This window comes from Cervus elaphus, chromosome 15 (genome assembly GCF_910594005.1).
Source record: "Cervus elaphus chromosome 15, mCerEla1.1, whole genome shotgun sequence".
NCBI classification, from domain to species: Eukaryota; Metazoa; Chordata; class Mammalia; order Artiodactyla; family Cervidae; genus Cervus; species Cervus elaphus.
The window spans coordinates 66,848,470-66,871,324 of NC_057829.1; the positions used below are offsets into that span (position 1 = coordinate 66,848,470).

At 35.2% G+C, this 22,855-nt stretch overlaps 1 protein-coding gene across 2 annotated transcripts in view; it reads right to left on the reverse strand.

Moving 5' to 3' along the window:
* The window catches only part of NT5C2 (5'-nucleotidase, cytosolic II), a 98,667-nt gene that overhangs the window by 52,997 nt on the left and 22,815 nt on the right, over positions 1-22,855 (reverse strand). For both annotated transcript variants that reach the window (XM_043925227.1, XM_043925228.1), the window contains one exon: positions 18,662-18,786. In XM_043925227.1, the coding sequence (XP_043781162.1) occupies positions 18,662-18,762 (101 nt within the window). In that variant the 5' untranslated portion in view covers positions 18,763-18,786. Of the gene's footprint in view, positions 1-18,661; positions 18,787-22,855 lie in introns of those variants that run through there.

Here is a 22,855-nt window from a genome sequence, read left to right on the forward strand (position 1 = left end):
AATTTCTTTACGAAATTCTTCTGGCCATGCCAGAGAAGTATTGTAACAATGATGCCCCTGGGTCTTAGATTACTTTTTTTATTTTATTAAAGATATTTCATCAACAACTAAAGTTCTAAAATGTGATGCATGTGAGCAGTTATGGCACGTCTATATTTTATCATATACACAAACTAAGTGTTTAATTCCCCTATTCTTTACTGGATTATAATCTTGGAGAAAAGGATTTATTGCCTTCCCAATAACTAGCATAGGGCCTAGTAATGACTAGACACAATACTCAATTGAATTAAAAATTAAACTAAAAAAAATTTAAACTAAAAACTTAATAGCAATTAGTGACTGCCAGAACTGTGGAGAAGAAGGAATGGGTAGTTTGCTTTGGGGGATAATAAAAATATTCTGAAATGAGTGCTGTTGGTTGCACACCTCTTAAGAATATACTTAAAACCACTGAACTATACTCTTTAAAGGGTGAATTGAATGGTATGTGAACTATATCTCAATAATGCTGTTATTTAAAAAACAGAATGACAAGACCTTAGTCTGCCTTTACGCTCCCATTCTTCAGTAAAAGAATGACAGTGATCTTAAAAAAAAATTCTTATTTATGAAAATGGATCCTTAAAAAATTGAAAGTTTAAATACTTCGAATATACAGACACAACAAGAAATTGTGGACTAGATTATAAAAGTAAGGTCACTAAAGCATCCGTTTTTTCATAAATTTCCAGCCAACAGTTTCTTACTAATTTGGCTGAATATTTTCTCTGAGGAACACCCTCAGGAAGGATACATTATAAGATCGTGCTATGAGACCAGCACTCTGTGCTTCAAAAGTCTGAATACGCATGCTATCATTTCTAAAATAATACATGAATTATCATAATTTCTCTTATTCAAATACTCAATATAAAAAAGTCCCAGTGAAGAGAATGTGGAGGTATACAAAGAACAAAATTAAAGATGGTTGAAATTTAAGATGCATCAACTGTAAAACTCACCCATATTACATGCCACTAAAAAAGGGCCAGGAGGGGTGCCCAAGAAAAGTCAGTCTTGTAAAGCTAGGATTATCAAAGGACTATATCCATAGTACAAGGAAAAAGGAGAACTAAGTCTGCAATATAGAAGAAACACACAAGGACATTTGCGCTTCTTGACCCTGACACCAAGTCCAAGAAATGGGAAAAAACTCCCCCTGAGAATCTGAACAACAAATCTGGTAGGTTTGTGGTTTAAATTTACCCTACTAGCATGGTTAATGTTGCCCCTACGTGACTGACAGAAATGAAACTCTCTCTAAAAGAACTCAACTTAATTCTAGGTGGCGTATTGCTAGATGCAGCCCAAATTCAGAGATGTCTAAATGTGAAAAACATATATCTTAAAAAGTGATAAACAAGGACTAATGAGAGTAGCGATTATGCTGTCCTTCCCCAAAGATTTCAAAGCATACTTTTAAGGAGAATCTCTTCAAAAGACATTAAAATTCCCTTCACTTTCAACCTCAAATGAAGAGACTGCAGTAATGAGAGAAGAATGGTGGGGAATAAGAAAGAGGACTAACAAACGAAGAATACATAAATTAAAGGAGAAACCGGGAACCATGGCAGTACTTCTGAAAATTACTGTTCAAAAATGTCAGTCTAAAAACAGGTTTTTTCCCCTAAATTCTTTACTTTTTCTCCCCAATTTTTACAAGTAAAAACCAATGTATAGAAGATAATGTATAAAATACAACAAAATATCAAGGTTGAATTCTGTGGAATAAAAATTAGAGAAGAAAATATATTTATCCATGTTATCATTAGGTCAAATTAACAAGTGTGCTGACTGTGCCCATAATGGAAAACAGAGGTCAAAATCTAGAACTTAAAAGCAAATGACAAAACTGATTTTGGCTTCTCACCTAAAAGACAGCAGGCTCTAGTGATAAAAGGCATTCTGAACAGCTCCAGAACACGAGGGATCAATCATTACAATGAAAGAAGAACGTATTTTTTCCCCCTTGCATTACAAATCCTAGAGTACCTATATTTTTCCAAATATATTCCTTTGACTATGCTAAACAACAATAATTTTATTTATAAGATTTTAAATAAGCAAGTTCAGTTTCTCAAGTCTCATTTCCCCTCCAACTTTATTGAGGTATAATTTACTTCAAGTGAAATCCACCCATTTTAAGTGTGAAGATTGGTGAGTTTTGGCAACTGTATACACCCACGTAACAACTACTACAATCAGCCCAAAATATTTCTTCATGTCCTTTGCAATACTCTCCCCAACCAATGGCCACAAAATACCAATGATCTATGCTGTCACTAGTTTTCATGTAGATGAAATCAAACACCATGTAGTCTATGTCTGGTTATTTTTCTTGACACAATAGTTCTGAGACTCATACATGTTATTACATGTATCAAAAATTAGTTCCTTTATTCCAGAGTAGTATTCCATTGTATGGATATACCACAATTTATTTACTTATTCAATTACTGGATATTTTGAGTTGTTCCCAGTTTTTGGCTATTGTAAATAATGATACTATGAACACTCACATACAAATCTGTATGGACATAATGCTTTCATTTCTCTTGGAGTAAATACCCAAAAGTGGAAATATCAGTCCATTTAATAAGTGTATGTTTAACTTTAAAAGACATTGCCAAAATGTTTTTATTTTGCATTCTCATCAACAATGCTTGAGAGTTCTAGCTGCTCCACATTGTCAGTGTTTAGTCATTCTAGTGGGTCGGCAGTGATACATAACTATAGTTTTAATTTGTATTTCCCTAATGGTGTTAGTGGTAAAGAAACTGCCTGCCAATGCAGGAGACAAGAGAAACAGATTCGATCCCTGGGTCAGAAAGATCCCCTGGAGGATGGCATAGCAACCCACTCCAGTATTCTTGCCTGGAGAAGCCCATGGATAGAGGAGCCTAGCAGGCTACAGTCCATAGGGTCGCAAAGAGTCGGACACAACTGAAGTGACTGAGCACGCAATGACAAATGATGCAGAGCATCTTTTCAAATGTTTACTGGCCACGTCTTTTTGTGTGAAGAATCATTTATAAACTGGGTTATTTGTCTGTGTTATAAGAATTCTTCAGGTATTTTGGATATAAGTTCTTTATCAGATATATATGTATTGAGAATATTTTCTCTCAGTCTATGGCTTACCTTTTTATTTTCTTAATGTTGTCTTCTTAAAAGCAGAGGTTTTTTTTAACTTATGATGAAGTCCAATTTATCAATTTTATCTTCCATGTTTTTATTTTTTATGTATTTAAAAAGAAATCTATACCTAATTCAAAGTCACAATCATTTTCACCTACACTTTACTTTAAACTTTTATATTTAGGTCTATGATCATTTCTGTGTTTTTTTTAATATATATACGATTGAGGCAAAGGTTGAGATTCACTTTTTTTCTTTATGAATGTTTAGTTGTTTCAGCACATCTGTTAAACAGATTAACTGTTGACTTACCATGGCGTCATTACTGAAAATCAACTGACTGTATGTGTGGGTCTACTAGGTTTCATGATCTCTATATATATATCTATCCTTACACTAATAACATACTGTCTCGATTACTATATGTTTACATAAGGCTCAAGTATAATTTTTGATGATTTAACTCTACTAACAATCCTTTTCTATTACTTATTAGGGAAATACTTCATAGATATAAAAATAATCACATATACCAACATTCTGAATATAAGAATCATTTCATCCCAAAGTAGAAACTTTATCCATTTATTTCTAAAGATAGCAAAGGAGAATAAAAGCTAACTGATTTCATTTATAGGTTCCATTCAATTCAAATGCACTTGTTCATTACCTATTCAAACAGTAAAAGAATTGCCTCATGGATCCCTAGAAATAATCTAAAATACTCCTCCAGGCTTTATAGTGTCCTCTGACTTATACAGATCTTTTTTTAACCAACCAATTCTAACATATATTTTACCATGGGGGGCAGGGGGGAACTACTAATTACTTCCCAAGAACTTTGACTGCATCTAGAAATATAGTTCTTCTTAAATCTATAAACCAGCTTTATAAATAACCACTGTACAAGCCTAACAAATATTACCAGCATCCATGATAATATGTACCATAAAAATTGTTCAATAAAAACTGCAAGCTTCTAGCTAGAGCTAGAAGGAAAGAAAATATACAAACCTGAAGAGGCAGTCCTCTCATAATTTTCACATTTAAAGAAACCTCAAAATTCCAGTGATGCCATGAGAGGTCTAAAAATAATACAGAATTATTTATACCCATGGCTGCTCTTTTTAACTAATAATGAGGCTTTATAAAATAGCAGTAAAATGGGCCAATTTTATTTTGCTCACAATCAATACATGACCAGATTAAAATAAATTATAAACACAAGACTCTGAAACTACTTCAAAATTTCTACTAGAAAAAAATTAAGAACTTCAAGAAAATCAATATTTAAATCGCACTGTATTTTTAAAGAGTTTTTTTTTTTTTTTTGAGGGGAATCTGTGTCCTGTTTGATCAAAGGGGATGTTTCTCTGGAATTAACCAGGTCAAGTTATGCTTGAAGGTTAGAAATGAGATTGTTAACAGGATGGAGCTATTAACTTGCATGTCACCTATGATAGTGGTCATAAAAAGAATATCAATAATAATTCAAATTCTGAAACATAAGAGTAAAGACTATAAAGACAATTAAAAAACCCTACAGAACTATTTTATATCGCAAAATAAAGATGAACGGGGGATTCCACCTGAAATTATTTTTGTCTACAAGTGACCAGAAAGAAAAAAATCACAGGTTGCTTTTCAATCTTTCACACCATTTTCTAAAGGTACAAATTATTTTCAAATGCACTTGAATTTTTAAATTTCACTCATTTCGATGTAAAACTCTTTGGTAAGACACTTGAGTTTGCTTCCAATCTTCATAAACACTTTCTACTGAAAAACACAAGGTAAACAGGGTGCTTATCTCTCACTTAATTTCTATGCAGATTATCCACCCTCAATGCAGTCTTTCCAAATAGCAACTGTAACTTCACAGCAGATTACATGTGAAACAGTAGCAATGTAAACTTTCCGCTGAATTTCTTTCAATCTCTCCCCCATCTCTACTCAGACTGGTAGCACTGCTTATTAATCTTCCAATTCACTCAGATGACTAGAACATCTCTTCGCTGAGAAAAATGAGGAGAAAAGAATAATAAACTCACTTACCCTTCCTTAGACATTCTCAAAGATCTACTTCCTCTGGAAGAGAATACAGGATCAACAAACAAGCTTCACTGATCTCTTGAGAACTGTAGCTCATTTGTTAAAGCACAGAGAATTCAGGCCCTGAGAGGCCCAACAAATTCGGGCAAGATGCCGAACCCTAAGCAGGCAATATCTCAGAGACCAATATCCTCAGCTTTAAATACTTAAAAACCAAAGAATAATAGGAAAAAATTGAAGAGCAGGAAAAATAACTGATGGTCTAAACTGTGTAAGACAGGCAGTTTAGGCAGGAAACTATCCAAATGGCAAGTTCCCGTAAGAGACGGGAATCGTTACTGGCAAACACACAGAAAAAGCAAATTTACCCCCTAATGAGGCCCGCCAACAGTACGCAAACAATGTGAGTTTCACAGAACGGAGTGGCCCTAGTCAGTTCAAATCATTTAGTTTACTCTCAGAGGAAAAAAAAAACATAATACACAGTACTATGTTTTAATTATCAGTTTAGTTATTTCCTCCCTTAAAAAGTGAACAATGCAAACTACAAGAAAAATAAGTATTTATGTGCCGATCATATTACAGGAGTAACCTAAAGTATTTCCACACTGTGGTCTCTTTTCTGATCATTAACTACCTTTAAGAAAAACATCTGTGTTCACAAATATTTTACTCATATACTTGAAAATGTCAGCCCATGTGAAAAGAAATTTACAGATCTTTGGCATGTGGAGGATATACCCAGAACATTCTAAAGGTTAATTCCAAATCTCAGAGCAAGTTGCAGTTTGAAAGAAAAACATTTGCAACATTCCTGCCTCCTGACCAATATAATGCATAGGGATTATGCAACAGGGGAAGAAATAAACAAGTGTGCTAAAGTCTAAGAACACTGATAAGGCAAATAAATCCTCCTACTGATGGTTTGATTTAAAAATAAAATATACATACCTTAAAGAAATACTAGTTGGATTTAAATTTTTAAAAACTTTTATCTTTAAACAGTTATCTATCTTACCATAAAGATTTCTATTAGTTACTATAAAATGTTTAAATAGTCACCAAGTAACTAAAACCACTACCAAATACTACAAATTCAAACTAAAATTATTTTCAGTTTATTTAGAAAAGCAGTATGGTGAAAGAGAATGAGCACCAGAGCAACTAGGTTTAAATTCAGCTTTCTGGCTGAATAAGTTAATTAACCTAAGCCTGAGATTTTTCATCTATAGAAGACAGATAACATCTGTCTGTCATTTGTAAGCACTCAAAGAACCATTGGAACTTGAGGGGTAACAGGGAAAGCATTATCTCACCAAAATATCTCTTGGGAGATACACTGTAAAAATCCAATTCTCAAATTACACATGAATATGAAGGACTTTCACTATCCTCAAACCAAATTCCATAAATACAAGAATACAAACTGAATATGGAAAAATGATCTAATCCTTAAGAGTGCCAACTTCCCATGGCTTCCCTGGATTTCCAGCTTGTGGCATCACAGCTCAGTGTGGTGGAAATAAATGTAATTACTATTTTAAGACTTTTGACTTGTAAAGAGAAAGGAAAACAAAAATCTCACTTGAACAGAAGGTATACACACTTATACGAGTTTCCCATGCAAAAGAAACTGCATTGTCTAGCTATTTCAAACTCAGTTCATATATTTAAGAAATGTTTACTAAATGTCTACCTGCCAGTACCTAGTACCAGTAATACAAAGACAAACATGACAGTTCTTGATTTTAAGGAATCTCTAATGGAGGAGGTCCATCAAAAACATTAAAAAGTTGTATGTAATTGTAGTATTAGACATATACACAACAGAGAGGTGCACTTCCCTGTCTTATTGACAGACAGGATGCCCAAACTGTTGCTGTTAAACTGACACTATACTAAGCACTTTTATAGTTATTATCTCATTTAATCTCAAATAACTCTATGAGGTAGAAATGATTCATATTTCATAGATGACAGAACAAAGTTTATAGCAGTTAAATACTGTGATTCTAAAGAAATTAAAATGAAATAATCCAAAATACTAACCCAAGGCCCAGGTTCCTAACCACCACACTAAAAAGGATTAGCAACTGTTAATCAGATTAAGAGGAAAAGAGGGGTGGAGAACATTCCAAGAGAAGAGAAATTATGAATGAAAAGCAGAGTGACACAGATATTATGGTGTGTGGGAAAAAAATTAGATGCAATTCAGCGTTGACAGAATACAAGAATTTGAGGAAGGGAGCTTCTCAAGATGAAAGTGGAAAGCAAAAGATTAGTCCTCACAGGGTCTTAAATACTATGTTAACAGGCTTAGGATTTATCCTATAGCATTCTGGATATGATGCCACTCAAAGGTCTTAAGCTGGGTGATAACCATGATTTACAAAACAGATCTGAAGATGACAAGGCTAAAAGCAGGCAGACATAAGCGGGGTTATGGTTACTTTTGCAATGCCTGACAGTGATGACCAGAGCCTGGACTAGCACCATCAGGAATGAAAAGAACAGGCCAGAATCTAGAAAGATTAGGAGGTTGTATTAAAGTGCACACACGCTCACATGTTTAAATGCATTGAAAGAGGACTAGAAGAATGCTCTCCAAACTACTGACATTGTTTACCTATGACAAAGAGGAGTGGGGGTGAAAATGTAAATGAAGGGGAACTTTCATACTTTATATATTTCTGAATTCCTGAATATTGCACAATAAGAATTTAATTATGTATTACCTAAATAATTTCAAGCACTTTTAAAAAATAATTACAAGATTAAAATTTGGGATTGATAAACTGTATTACTCTCTATTTCTTGGATTTATGGTAGTCACACTCACAGATGGTTTGACTTCCTAATGAGAATAGTAACAATTACAATTATTTTTTAAAAACTTTGAAAAGGGAAGTGGTTGGAAACAAAGATAGGAATGTACTTCAGATCGTTTTGATTCTTAAACCAAAATTCATTAAGATTTAAATGTTTGAGGAACTTTGCTAGTGGTACAGTGGATAAGAATCCACTTGCCAATGTGGGGGACATGGGTTTGATCCCTGGTCCAGGAAGATTCCACATGCTGTGGAACAATTAAGCCTGTGTGCCACAACTCCTGAGCCAGTGCTCCTCAACAAGGGAAGCCACCGTAATGAGGAGCCCATGCACTGCAATTAGAGATGCAATGAAGATGCAGCACAACCAAAAATAAAATTAATTTCTTAAAAACCTAAGAAAGGGACTTCTTTTATAGAAAAGTATTTAAATGTTTAATATATAACTGGAAATTATATTTTTTAAAAAGTTAACAGTATATTTGAAAAAAGATTCCAAAATGAAATGCTGAAGAAAGTAAAAATTAATTAAAATAAAAAATGTGAAGAACAGATTCAGGTCAGACCCAACCAAAAACAGAATTAGTGAACTGGAAGGTAGGTCAGGAAAAACATTCCAGAATGTGACACAGAGACAAAAAAGGATGAAAAATACAAAAGAAAGGATATGAGAAGGGAGGAAAACAGTGCCAAAGTCTAACATACACTTATCAGAGTTCTTTCTCCAAAGAGAACAGAGCAAGGACAACACATGAAAAGATAACAGCTGAAAATTTATAAACCAATTAAAGGCAAGCATAGAATAAAGAACTCCAATGACTCCCAAGCACAATAAATAAAAAGAAATCCAAAGTTTATTACCTACCAATTTGGGGAGGAACATTAGTGGGAGTGACATTTCTGACAGTCTTTTTGAATAGTTTTGATTTTTGAAACCACGTTACTATTATATATAATACAGTTGACCCTTGAACAAGGAGAGTGTTGGGGCACCAAACCCCACACAATTGAAAATCCACATATAACTCTGCAGTCAACCCTCTATTTCCTTGGTTCTGCAAACTAGGAATAGAAAGGAATCTCAAACTAAGATCAGAAAGGAACTGCCTCAAACTGATAAAGGGCAGCTGTGAAAAACCTACAGCTACCATCATACTTAATCATTAAAGACTGCAACCTTTCTTCCTAATTTAACAATTGGAAGAGTATTGGAAACAGAACTCTTTTTCAGCAAATAGAACTAAGACAACTGGATATTCACATGCAAAAGAAGGAATTTAAACCCTCACCTTGCACCATATACAAAGTTAGCTCAAAATGTATATAAAACTTAAACATAAAATTATAGAACTCTCAGAAGAAAATACAGGTATAAATCTTTGTCCATAGATTAGCAATGATTTCTTAAACATGAAAACAAAAGCATGAGAAACAGAAATCATATACAGATTGAACTTCATCAGTAAAAACATTTGTCCTTCAAACGACACTACCAAGAAAGTGAAAAGACAACTCACAGAATGAGAGAAAATATCTGAAGATCATATACCAGACAAAGGTTTAATATCTAGAAAAATGAATAACTTACACAAGTCAACAATAAAAAGACAAACTCAGTTAAGAAATGGGCAAAGGATCTGAAGAGATATTTCCTGAAAGAAGTTATATAAATGGTCAATAAGAACATAAAAGATGCTTCATGCCATTAATAATAAGGGAAATGCAAATCAAAACCAGAATACCACCACATAAACACTAGGACGGATACAGTAATTTTTAAAAACCCACTGACAATAATTAGTGTTATTTTGAGAATGTAGAGAAATTGGAAGCCACATACGCTGCTGAAGGGAATGTAAAAAGATGCATTTGCATGGCCAAAGTTTGATGATTCTTCAATAAATTAAACAAAAAGTTACCATATGACTCAGCAAATTCCACTGCTATATATATAACCCCAACATTGAAAACATATCCACATAAGATGTACACACGAATGTTTGCAGTAGCATTATTCATACCAGGCAAATGCAGAAACAATCCAAGCATTAAGCAACAGATGAATATATAAACAAAATGTAGTATATTCTTACAATGCAATATTATTCAGCCATTAAAGGAATTAAGTATTGACTCATGCTAAAGAATGGATGAATCCTGAAAACATCACATGAAAAGACAGGAAAAAAGCCACATATTTTATGATTCCATTTATATGAAATGTCCAGAATAGGCAATTCTATAGACAGAAAGCAGATAAGAGACTGACAGGACTGGGGAGAGAAGAGAATGAGGAGTAACTACTAACATGTGTAGACTTTCTTGTGAGGGTGATGAAAATGCTCTGCAATTAGAGAATGGAGATGTTTACACAACTCCCAATATACTAATATACTGAATTGTATATTACTATTTTATGTTCTATGAATTAATCTCAATAAATCTGTTTTTTAAAAAATCTGTATTAAGACAAATCAATAAGAATAAGAGACAACTCAATTAGCAAATGAATGGAACAGTCAAGTCACAAGACAGTATCCAAATGGCTAGTTAACATATGAAAATGGTGTTCAACCTAATAATTCACCAGAAAAATACAAATTAAAACCAAACTGATATGTCACTACATAACCAGCAAAATTACTTTTAAATTATACATACTATTGAAGAGATTGATATTAAAATGTTGGTTACACTGCTTTCACACATTGCAGGTAAAACTGTGAATCAGAGTAACCACTTGGGAAATCTATTTTTCCTCTGTACTAAAGTGAAATGTATGCTTTACACGTTGGCCCAGAACACTACTCCTTGCTATTCTTCTATTTTTTCAAAATTTAAATACAGTAAAATCAAACTTTTGGGGTGTGCCATGTGATTCCATCCAAAACTCTCCTGCTTTCCTCCTGTAGTCACACTCCTCCTCCTCCTCCTCTGACAACTCCAAGAATCCACTTATCAGTTCTCCATCACTAAGTGTGCTCAGTCACTTCACTCGTGTCTGACTCTCTGCAACCCCACGGACTGTAGCCCGCCGGGCTCCTTTGTCCATGTGATTCGCCACACAAGAACACTGGAGTGGGTTGCCGTGCCCTCCTCAAGGGGATCTTCCTGACCCAGGGATTGAACCTGTGTCTCCTGCATTGCAGGCAGATTCTTCACCACTGAGCCACTGGAGAAGCCCGTCCATCACTCTAGTTTTGTCCTTGAGAGTACCAAATGAACAGAATCATACAGTGTGGAACTTCTTAAGACTGGCTTCTTCGACCCAGAATTGTCTTTGAGGGTTAAGGTGCTGTGTCTTATCGATAGTGTGGTTCCTTTTTCCTGAGTTATATTTCATTGTATTTTATTTAGGATGCACTGCATTTTATTTAGGCATTCACTCACTAAAGGGTATTTGGGTTGTCTCCTGTTTGAGGCAAAACCAGTCAATCCTAAAGGAAATCAACCCTTAATATTCTTTGGAAGGACTGATGCTGAAGCTCCATTACTTTGGCTGCCTGATGCGAAGAGCTGACTTACTGGGAAAGGCCCTGATGCTGGGAAGACTGAAGGAAAAAGAAGCAGGCAACAGAGGATGAAATGGTTAGATAGCATCACTGACTCAATGGACATGAGTTTGAGCAAATTCCAGGAGACAGTGAAGGAGAGGGAAGCCTGGCATGCTGCAGTTCATGGGGTTGCAAAGAGTTAGACATGACTTAGTGATGGAGTAACAACAGACTAATATACTCTACACATTATTCGTGCAGTTTTTTTGTGTGAGCATAAGGTTTTCATTTATCTAGTACAAATATCTAGGAGTAAGATCTCTGGGTCATTAGCTAAATGTCTCTAACTTTATAAGAAACTATCAAACTGTCCTGCAGAGTAGCTGGAGCATTTTGCCTTTCTACCAACAATGAAACAGAATTCTGAATGCTCCACATACTTATCAACATTTGGTACTGCCAGTATTTTTTATTTTAGCCATTGTAATAGGTTTATACAATGTGGTTTTAATTGGCATTCCCCATTTCTTTTTATGCCCTCCATATGTCCTCTGCAGTGATGTGTCGGTCTTTTGCCCATTTCTTCATTGAGTTGTTCTTATACTGTTGAATTTTAAAAGTTCTTCATATATTCTGAATACAAGTCCTTAATCAGATGTGTGATTTACAAATATTTTCTAAGTTGGTAGCTAGAAACTGAAAAAAGTCGAAAGCTCCAAAATGAATAAACAAACTGTGGTATAATCATACAACAGAATGCCAGATAGTAATAAAGAAGAACAAATTACTGACACGCACAACAACATGGCTGAATCTCTCAGACATTATGCTGAATAAAAGAAGCCATATCCAAAAGAATCCTTGAGGGAGTTCCCTGGCCTCATGGTTAGGGTTCTGGCTTTCACTGCTGGACAATCCCTGATCAGGGAACTGGGATCCTGCAAGTCACAAGGCATGACCAAATATCATTTTATAAATACATTGGTTTGGCCAAAAAGTTCATTCAAGTTTTCTTGTAAGATGTTACAGAAAACATACGTATATACAGATACACAAAAGAATCCTTGAAGGTGAAATAAACTATCTAAATATGAATAACATTTCCTCAGCCAAAGTTTCTTACTATAGGATTTCATTAAATCAAAGATTTGCTATCTTTTGTTCTCTCTCTTCTTTGCCACTGCCATGACCACCACTACTTTCCTTTTTTATTTTACTTTTTGTTTGGGGAAAAAGCACAGAGGGAATGGTGGCAGAGAAACTGAGAATGTTTTAGGATCTACTATCTTCTTTTGAATAATAAAGTTTAGAGAATTTGTATTCCATAAAGCAGCATCACTGCACATTTTAAAGAGAACTTATATCTAGAACACACAATACCCATGATACAAGAAGTTATGTCACTGAGAGAATTTTATAAATTAAACTTGTTATGTTGAGATAACTACAGATTCACATGCAACAGTAATAAATAATATAGATTCCTATACTCTTCATCCCCAATGGGAACATCTTGTATAAATATAATATCACAACCAGAAAACTGACATTGATACAACTCAACAACCTTATTCAAATTTCACCAGTTTCATATATACTCATTTGTGTCTGTGTAGATTCATGTTCCACTAGATGGAACAAAATAGTTCCATCACAAGGATTCCCTGTGCTACTTTTTACAGCAACGCCCATCTCCCTCCACCCAAGCCAATCCCTAACATCAAACCACTACTCCTTCCCCAATCTCCATAATTTTACCATTTCAGGCATGCTATGGAGTAATACAGTAAGTAACTTTGTGAGATTTGCTTTATTAATTCAGCATAGTTTTCTTGAGCTGCGTTAAAGTTGGTGCATCAATAGTTCATTCCTTGTTACTGCTGATAGTATTCCATCACTTAAATGTTCAAAGTCTTACCAATACCTGAGTCCTCATTTGTCATTCCTTAGGAATACGAAACACTAGCCAAAGCATTAGAATGATATAACAAAAAAATTAATATAGTTCTGATACTCTACCTCATTCTTCTTACTCTGACAGGACATCTGTACATTATTTAAGGATGGCTTCTTGGCATTTCTGAGAACCTTATTTCCATTTGACTTTCAATCTACAATATGGCTACTGAAATTTTAACAATTTATCCACTTGAATATTAGAAACTATACTAAAATGGCAGGTTAACTCAAAATGATACAAAATGGTAAGTAATGATAGATAAGTGTCTCTAACTTTATAAGAAACTACCAAACTGTTCTGCAGAGTAGCTGGAGCATTTTGCCTTTCTACCAACAATGAAACAGAGTTCTAAATACTCCACATTCTTATCAACATTTGGTATTGCCAGTATTTTTAATTTTAGCCACTGTAATTTGTATATACAACATGGTTTTAATTGGCATTCCCTATTCCCTAAAACAGGCTTCTCTGGTGGCTCAGAGATTAAAGCGTCTGCCTGCAATGCAGGAGACCTAGGTTCGATCCCTGGGTCAGGAAAACCCCCTGGAGAAGGAAATAGCCATCCACTCCAGTATTCCTGCATGGAGAACCCCATGGATGGAGGAGCCTGGTAGGCTACAGTCCACAGGGTCGCAAAGAGTCAGACACGACTTAGTGACTTCACTTCTTCCCTAAAAGCACATTTCTAACATGGTTGGTGATGGTATAAAATGGTATCATTTTTATGATACAAAAAGCTGAATGACATTCATGTGATATCTGTAAGTAATTGAGAAAAAAATTAAACTTCGCTTACCCGTAGTCCTTGTCTGCATAAAATCTGACACCTGTCTTTAATATGAGGTTAAAACAGTATTAACATCTCTAATTCTACTAGTGTGCTAAGCTCTAGGTACTAAAAAATAAATTCCTTTTATTCCTTAGACATATATGATAAACTTATGTTGACTGGAAAATAAATTATTATTCCACAGATCTAAGTAAATACTGATATAAAGGCCAAAATTTCAATTAAAAAAATAATTTCAGACAACTATACAAAGAACTTTAAAGACAAAGTGACTACAATGTCTTTCAAAATAAGACAAAAGTTTGGATAACCAGAAATTCACAAACCCAGTTACTTATCTAATTTCAGTTTGACAAGATAAAAGCAACTGATGAATTCACAAGCTATGTTCACGAAGAGCAAATTTACTTACAAAAATTAATCTGTACTGTAATCATTGAAACTTTAAAAGGATAAAACCAAATACCTGACTTCAGCATCCAGGGTACTGTCAACAGGAAGAGCAGATGAAAATTCTGATAGTTCCACTCCTGGATTTGGTGGACACAAACTGTGACTGGTACTCATTATTATCAAATTCTAGATATTCAACAGGGTACTAATCAAAAGGTAATTGTTTAACCTGCCTCCTTCAAGCCACAATAAGATCTAAACAGCTCAGCCTGTCTTCTGACTATATACAGAAACATATTCCAATGAAGGGTTTGGCCTGATGATTAACCCCAGCATAGACATCTCAACAATCATAATAAGGAAATGGAAGAACACGTCATACATTCTGAAGGCCAGTTTCTTAATAATGACACATGAACGTCATTTCCATATTGTAACTTAGAAGACTAATATTAAGCAAGAAAAAAAGTTGGAAGTTAGGTATTTATTTACTTAATTAAAAATATTTACCTTCTTCCAAAAGGGAATTCTGAAGCATCACATACAAGGTACAATTATGATAAATGATCATCACAGCTTGCCTGATTTAACCAAGGATAAATTACCAATCCCAATAAATGTCTTTAATATAGAGCCCTGAAATGGAATACTCTATAAATTGACTTAACTAAAAAACTAAATTTCTTTTCAAAGCTATTAAAAAATTTTAATTAACAAAAGCAAATACCTGCAAGAATTCAAGAACCTAATTCTCTATATTAAAAGGAAATTCTGGAATATGCTACAACAGAGATGAATCTTGGTGACATCATGTTAAGTGAAATAAGCCAGTCACCAAAGACAAACACTGGATGATTCTATTTACACGAGGTACTTGCTGCTGCTAAGTCACTTCAGTCGTGTCTGACTCTGTGCAACCCTATAGATGGCAGCCCACCAGGCTCCCCCATCCCTGGGATTCTCCAGGCAAGAACACTGGAGTGGGTTGCCATTTCCTTCTCCAATGCATGAAAGTGAAAAGTGAAAGTGAAGCCGCTCAGTTGTGTCCGACTCTTAGCGACCCCATGGACTGCAGCCCACCAGGCTCCTCCCTCCATGGGATTTTCCAGGCAAGAGCACTGCAGTGGGGTGCCACTGACTTCTCCACACGAGGTACTTAGGGTGGTCAAAACCATCAAGACAGAAAGATAATGGTGATTGGTTGCCAAGGGTTAGGGTGAGGGGAGATTGGAAAGTTATTGCTCAATAGGTATAAGGTTTTAATTTTACAAAATGAAAAGAGTTGTGGGGATGGACAGTGGTGATGACTACCTAACAATGTGTATATACTTAATACCACTGAACTGTATACTTAAAAACAGTTAAGATGACAAATTTTAGGTCATGTATACTTTATTAAAATAGAAAAAAGTGGAAAAAGTTTTAAATGACCTAAAAGTTCAAACCGTTCAAGATGCTTTTTCTATTCCTCCTATTATTCTACTATATGAAGAACACAGGGTGTGAGAGCCTGTCTAAAATCTTCCAGGAGGTTATCATTCCAAATGAGTCAGAAGTGCTCTCAGGCTGTGACATATTAAATACAATTAGGATATTTGATGTTTCCTAGATGACCTCTCTTCACTACATGATTCTAAGCCCTTGTTTTCAGTGATGTTACATCATAACCAAATGTATACTTTATGAATATAAAGACTACATAAAAAATTGAATAGAAAGTACAAAACACCTCTCTCTAGATTTTTTCTCTTCCAAATGCATATGTTATGCCTTTTATTTTTACACACACACATAAACACTGTTTTACAGTTTAATTCCCACATACATCAAGCAACATGTCTCACTGCTGCAGAGGATCACTAGTACCCACTGACTAATTGAGTCTTCCTATTTTTGATGGGAATTAATAGAATCAAATCAATTTGTTACGAAATACTTTGTTTCCTTTCTAATAGATTTGCACCACTAAGTGATCAAAACAGAAAACTTATTGGGGTCTAAAATAAGTTATACTGGCTACAGTGGGATGGACTGAAGATTCCACCTTGTCAAGACAGATTTGTTGTCAGCTTATATGTTCAATTTATGTCATGTTGAGCTCCAGGACTATTTGAAATATAAAAATGCACTAAATGAAACTGATGAGACAGGACAGTTTACACTGCATGAAGCTGTTCAACAAACTCTGGATGATCATTAAAACCCCTTTGTCTAAACCAAATCAAGAATGTAGAAGTAGTTGGTGTTCTCAATGAACATAACAAGCAAACAGAAAAAGCAGAATGAAAGATTTGGAATTTGGAAAAGGCAGTACCCATGTTTTAAACTCAAGAATACAAAAATCAGCACATTTTGTGAGGTTCAGGATTCATCCTTTGCATCCTTCTAAGAATGTGACACTAGTTGGCAGGAAGGTGTGGTTTTCACCTGAAGTGATAAAAATTTGTGTATATCACAAATTAAATGATTCAAATATACAGTTTTTTGCTTTGGGAATTCAGTTTTTAATTTTTCATCTTTTACTAAGTTTCCAAAATTTTGTTCTATAGTACAAGTAGTACTCATAATATTTGTTCTTACATTTTTTTCATAATGTAAACAATGAATTGGAAAAAAAATGCTACCTAGTGACCTAGTATCAGGAAAATATCACCAACCTACTTAAAAACCAACTACTGATACAATAATTAACTTTCAAAATATTCAATATTCAGTATCAATCTTCTTCAAAATATTAATGCTTACTGAACCACTGAAATGTTACCTAATCTGGATTAGCTTTCCTACATAGGAAAGAATGGAACCAGAATAGTTCTTTCATCTGTTTTACAAAAACTTATCTGTATAAACTAATTTAACCATCTCAGAAGAGATGAGTAATTGAGTTGTCACAGATTTCCTGGAGTTCCCATGCAATTTTTTTGGCACTACCAGTAAACCAGCATTTCTACTTATTCCTGGCTTTCCCAAGATGGAAGCAGAGATGGTTCTAGTGTGGCCCAGATGTTTCTATCAAGTATAAACTTCTAATTTCTGTCTAAAACCAAATGATTCCTAATTACAATACCTACTTCCAAGTACCTCAGCTACTTAAGGTTCAGGTAGCCATTAAAATTTAGAAACAGCCATTTAACTGAATCTATTAAAAGTGGAAAGTAAATTGAGAATACTTTACACTTTAAACTTTTAAAGGAAAAATGATTTAAAGGAAATTTTAAAGTCTTAATATAAGAAAATACTGTTAATATCCAGAATTATTTACATTCAAGATTAACACAGTAATCAGTAGGCACAATTCTAAAACTCTATTTAAAAATTATAATCAGTTTCTGGCAAATAGTAATTAAGAATTGTATTATTAATAACTAAGGCACAATCTTTTAGCAGCTGAAGTCTTTCTGCTCTTGAGGACTTTTATTAGTAGATATAAGAAGATATAAGAAGTAGATATAAGAAGCAGTAAAAAGAAATTTTTTTTTTTTTAAAGCAGCAACAGCAATGTGGTTAAAAGTCTGGCAATTAGAAGTCTGGACTTTGGACTGGTTTGAACCATGAACTAGCTGTGTGATCTAGGGTAAATTACCTAACCACTCTGCACACTAATTTCATAATCTGTAAAATGAAGATATTATATGCCCACTTTATAGAGCTCTTTTGAGAATTGAGCTGACAAAACAGGACTTCCCTGTTGGTCCAGAAGTTAGGAATCCGCCAGTGCAGGGGACACAGGTTCGATCCCTGGTCTTGGAAGATCCCATATGCCACAGAGCAACTAGGCCCATGAGCCTCTACGACTGAGCCCAAGAGCCCTCGAATTTGTGCTTCCTAAGAAAAGCAACCAAATGACAAGGAAGAGTAGCCCCTGCTTGCCACAACTAGAGAAAGCCCAGACGCATGGCAACAAAAAGCCAGCGCAGCCAAAAATTAAAAAATAATAAATAAAATAAATAGACTAAATACTTACCGATGATAGGCTTCTCGCCGATACTTTTTCAGGGCATGTTTATCCATGTTAGCAGGCATATCTGCTGCATTTTGTAACCGATCACTCCAGGAGGTTGTCATTTTGTTTTAATTGTATGCTCAATTCTAGAAAAGAAAAATCAGTAATTTAGCATATTAACACTGTCATTCATATATTGATATCAGATTTTTTTAAAAAATTAGTAGAATTGTACATTGCAAACTATCTGATATAACTATCTATTTAAATATATTGTGGGACTTCCCTGGTGGTCCAGTGGTTAAGATCAGCCTCCCAAATGCAGGGGATGCGGGTTCAATCCTTGGTCAGGGACTAAGATCCCACATGCTGCGGGCGCGACTCGGGCCTCAACAGTGCAACTGCTGAGCCTGTACGCCACAATGAGGATCCTGCACGCCACAACTGAGACCCAATGCAGACTAAATTAACGAACATTTTGAAAAAATAAAATAAAATGTATTGAATATGGAAATATACTGAAAATTAAACCAACACTTCTACACTATCTAAATTTAGGAAAATAATTTCATATAGTAATTTCTATCCAGAAAGATCACATATATCACTTTCAAATAATTAAGCATGACAGTCAGTAATAATTTACTTTAATCCTAGATTCTAGAAAAGGAGCTGAGACCACAAAGATTTGAGAAAATATATAATGTTCAGTTAACATATGTAAAGTTAAAATATGTAAGGTAAGCAATTTTTAAATTCTGATAAAAACAGCAAAATCAATCAATGGTAGTACAAATATAAGTCACGTGCACTTGACTTCTAATTAGATTATGCTTTTGTATTTTTCTACAATAAATTATCTTCCAGATAGCATTAAAGACTGAACTAGAAGAAGAAATAAACTAAAAGATTTAATCTCATTAGAATAAACATTTAAAGCCAGGTAAGCAGGTAAATATCTTTACTGTATTTTAACTATAGGCCCTGTTATAGGTTTCACTTCTATTTACAGAAGTTTTCATCTGTAAATAGTTTTAAATAAGGATGAAAAATAACCTTTTAGAGTTCAATCTTTATTAACGTTTTATTAAAGTACCAATAGGGCTCCCCTGGTGGCTCAGAGGGTAAAGCATCTGCCTGCAAAGCAGGAGACCTGGGTTCGACCCCTGGGTCGGGAAGATCCCCTGGAGAAGGAAATGGCAACCGACTCCAGTACTCTTGCCTAGAAAATCCCATGGACGGAGAAGCCTAGTAGGCTATGATCCATGGGGTCACAAAGAGTCAGGCAGGACTGAGCAACTTCACTTTCACCTTTCTTTCTTTCATAGTACCAATACTTGTGAAAACATCTGCATTCTAACTTATTCCCAATTTTGAAAATGCTAACACTGTTTATATTAAGTCAATTTTTAAATAAGTCATCTTTGTAGCTTTTGAAAATAATTTATTGAAGCAAAATTCACATAAGAAAACAAACATTTTATAGTGAATAAGTCGATGGCATTTGGTATGCTCATAGTATAGTTCAACCACCACCTCTACCGAGTTCCAAAATATTTTTATCACTCCAGAGTAAAACCGCTTACTCAGGGGATTCCCTGGTGGTCCTATAAGACTCCATATGACCAATGCAGGGGGCCTGGGTTCATTCCCTGGTCATGGGACTAGATATCCCACATGCCACAACTAAAGATCCCACATGCTACAGGCAACAAAGATATAAGATCCCACGTGCCACAATTAAGACCTGGTGCAGCCAAATAAATATTACCAAAAAAAAAAATCTTACCTAGTAAGCAGTTTCTCCCCGTCCCCCCTACCCCCTGGCCACTACCAATCCCAGTTCTGTCTCTTTGGGTTTATCTATTCTGGATATAGCATATAAGCAGAATCATGTAATACGTGAGTTTTTGTGTCTGGCTTCCTTCACTTAGCATGTTTTCTAGATTCATCCATGTTGTACCATGTTTCAGATACTTCATTCCTTTTTATGGATGAATAAGAAATATTTCATTTGTATGTACCACAATTCACTTATCCATTCATCCATTAATGGACATTTGGATTCTTCTACCTTTTAGTTACTGTGAACAGTACTGCTATGAACATGTATGAACAATGCATTTACTTGAGTACTAGTTTTCAATTCTTTTGGATATATATTTAGATCTGTAATGTTCCTGAAGTAATCAAAATTTCCAAACCCTTTAGGTAACTGTGGTACTGGCTAGTACTAGTCAAGGGACTTCCCTGGCAGCCCAGTGGTTAAGACTCCATGCTTCCACTGCAGGGTTCACAGGTTCGATCCCTGATTGGGAAACTAGAATTCTGCATACCACAGGTGTGGCCAAAAAAAAAAAGACTCTAGTTAAAAACTGTATTTTAAGACTCTTCTATGCCAAAGCCTTTGACTGTGTGGATCACAATAAACTGTGGAAAATTCTGAAGGAGACAGGAATACCAGACCACCTGACCTGCCTCTTGAGAAACCTGTATGCAGGTTAGGAAGCAACAGTTTGAACTGCACATGGAACAACAAACTGGCTCCAAATAGGAAAAGGAGTATGTCAAGGCTGTATATTGTCACCCTGCTTATTTAACTTATATGCAGAGTACATCATGAGAAACACTGGGCTGGAGGAAGCACAAGCGGAAGTCAAGATTGCCAGGAGAAATATCAATAACCTCAGATATGCAGATAACAACACCCTTATGGCTGAAAGTGAAGAAGAACTAAAGAGCCTCTTGATGAAAGTGAAAGAGGAGAGTGAAAAAGCTGGCTTATAGCTCAACATTCAGAAAACTAAGATCATGGCATCTGGTCCCATCACTTCATGGCAAACAGATGGGGAAACAGTGAAAATAGTGGCTGACTTAATTTTTGGGGGCTCCAAAATCACTGCAGATGGTGATTGCAGCAATGAAATTCAAAGATGCTTTACTCCTTGGAAGGAAAGTTATGACCAACCTAGACAGCATACTGAAAAGCAGAGACATTACTTTGTCAACAAAGGTCCCCCAAATCAAGGCTATGGTGTTTCCAGTACTCAAGTATGGATGTGAGAAGTTGGACTATAAAGAAAGCTGAGCGCCAAAGAATTGATGCTTTTGAACTGTGGTGTTGGAGAAGACTCTTGAGAGTCCCTTGGACTGCAAGGAGATCCAACCAGTCCATCCTAAAGGAGATCAGTCCTGGGTGCTCACTGGAAGGACTGATGCTGAAGCTGAAACTCCAATACTTTGGCCACCTGATGCGAAGAGCTGACTCATTTAAAAAGACCCTGATGCTGGGAAAGATTGAGGGCAGGAGGAGAAGGAGACAACAGAAGATGAGATGGTTGGATGGCATCACCGACTCAATGGACATGGGTTTGGGTGTACTCCGGGAGTTGGTGATGGACAGGGAGGCCTGGCGTGCTGCAGTTCATGGGGTCGCAAAGAGTCAGACAAGACTGAGCGACTGAACTGAACTTAAAATATAAAATTAATATGTCATTTTTCAGGTTATTATAACTGAATCTAGATATACTATGAGGGTTTTTGTTTTTAAAAAAATTCATATAGCAAACCCAGGCTATTTTGTGAACCACCCCCCCCCCCAAAAAAAGGGTTAAATTTTGAAAACTAGAGCATTACAATGGAACTTCAATAATTTTTCATGTGGGGTGGGTTTGGATATTGAGCGAAAAAACAGGGCTATATTTCACATAAGTTTAAATAAGACTCAGAAATGAAATTTGTATTCTATGATAAATTAAGAGAAATTAGAATAATCATGCCATTAAAGAAAAGCTTCAATTTGAGTTCAAGTCCTACTGTGGTTATAGTTCATATAGCATAGAAAATAAATTTTTATTTATTTATTGTTAAGGCCATAAGTGAATTCCAACTTTTAAAAATCTCTAACAGTACTCACAAAAGTCTGCTTCTTTTTATTTTTAAAAAGTTAAGTAGATCAGCAGAGGGTGAACCCTCTAATCTTCACCTGAATATTGATTAGCACATATGTAGTTTGATTTCCTCAGTGAGGAAACCACACAAGGTCCTAAAAAGAACCAGCTAAAGAGTGTTGAGGAAACAATTTCTGAAGCTCACAGACTAGGAATAGTTCCTGCCCCTATCAGCTAGAATGTAAAACTTCATCATCATATAGTATTAAGTAGAGCAGTTGGAAGGATTTTGTGTCTGTAGAAGGCCAAAATTATCTGGGCTGCT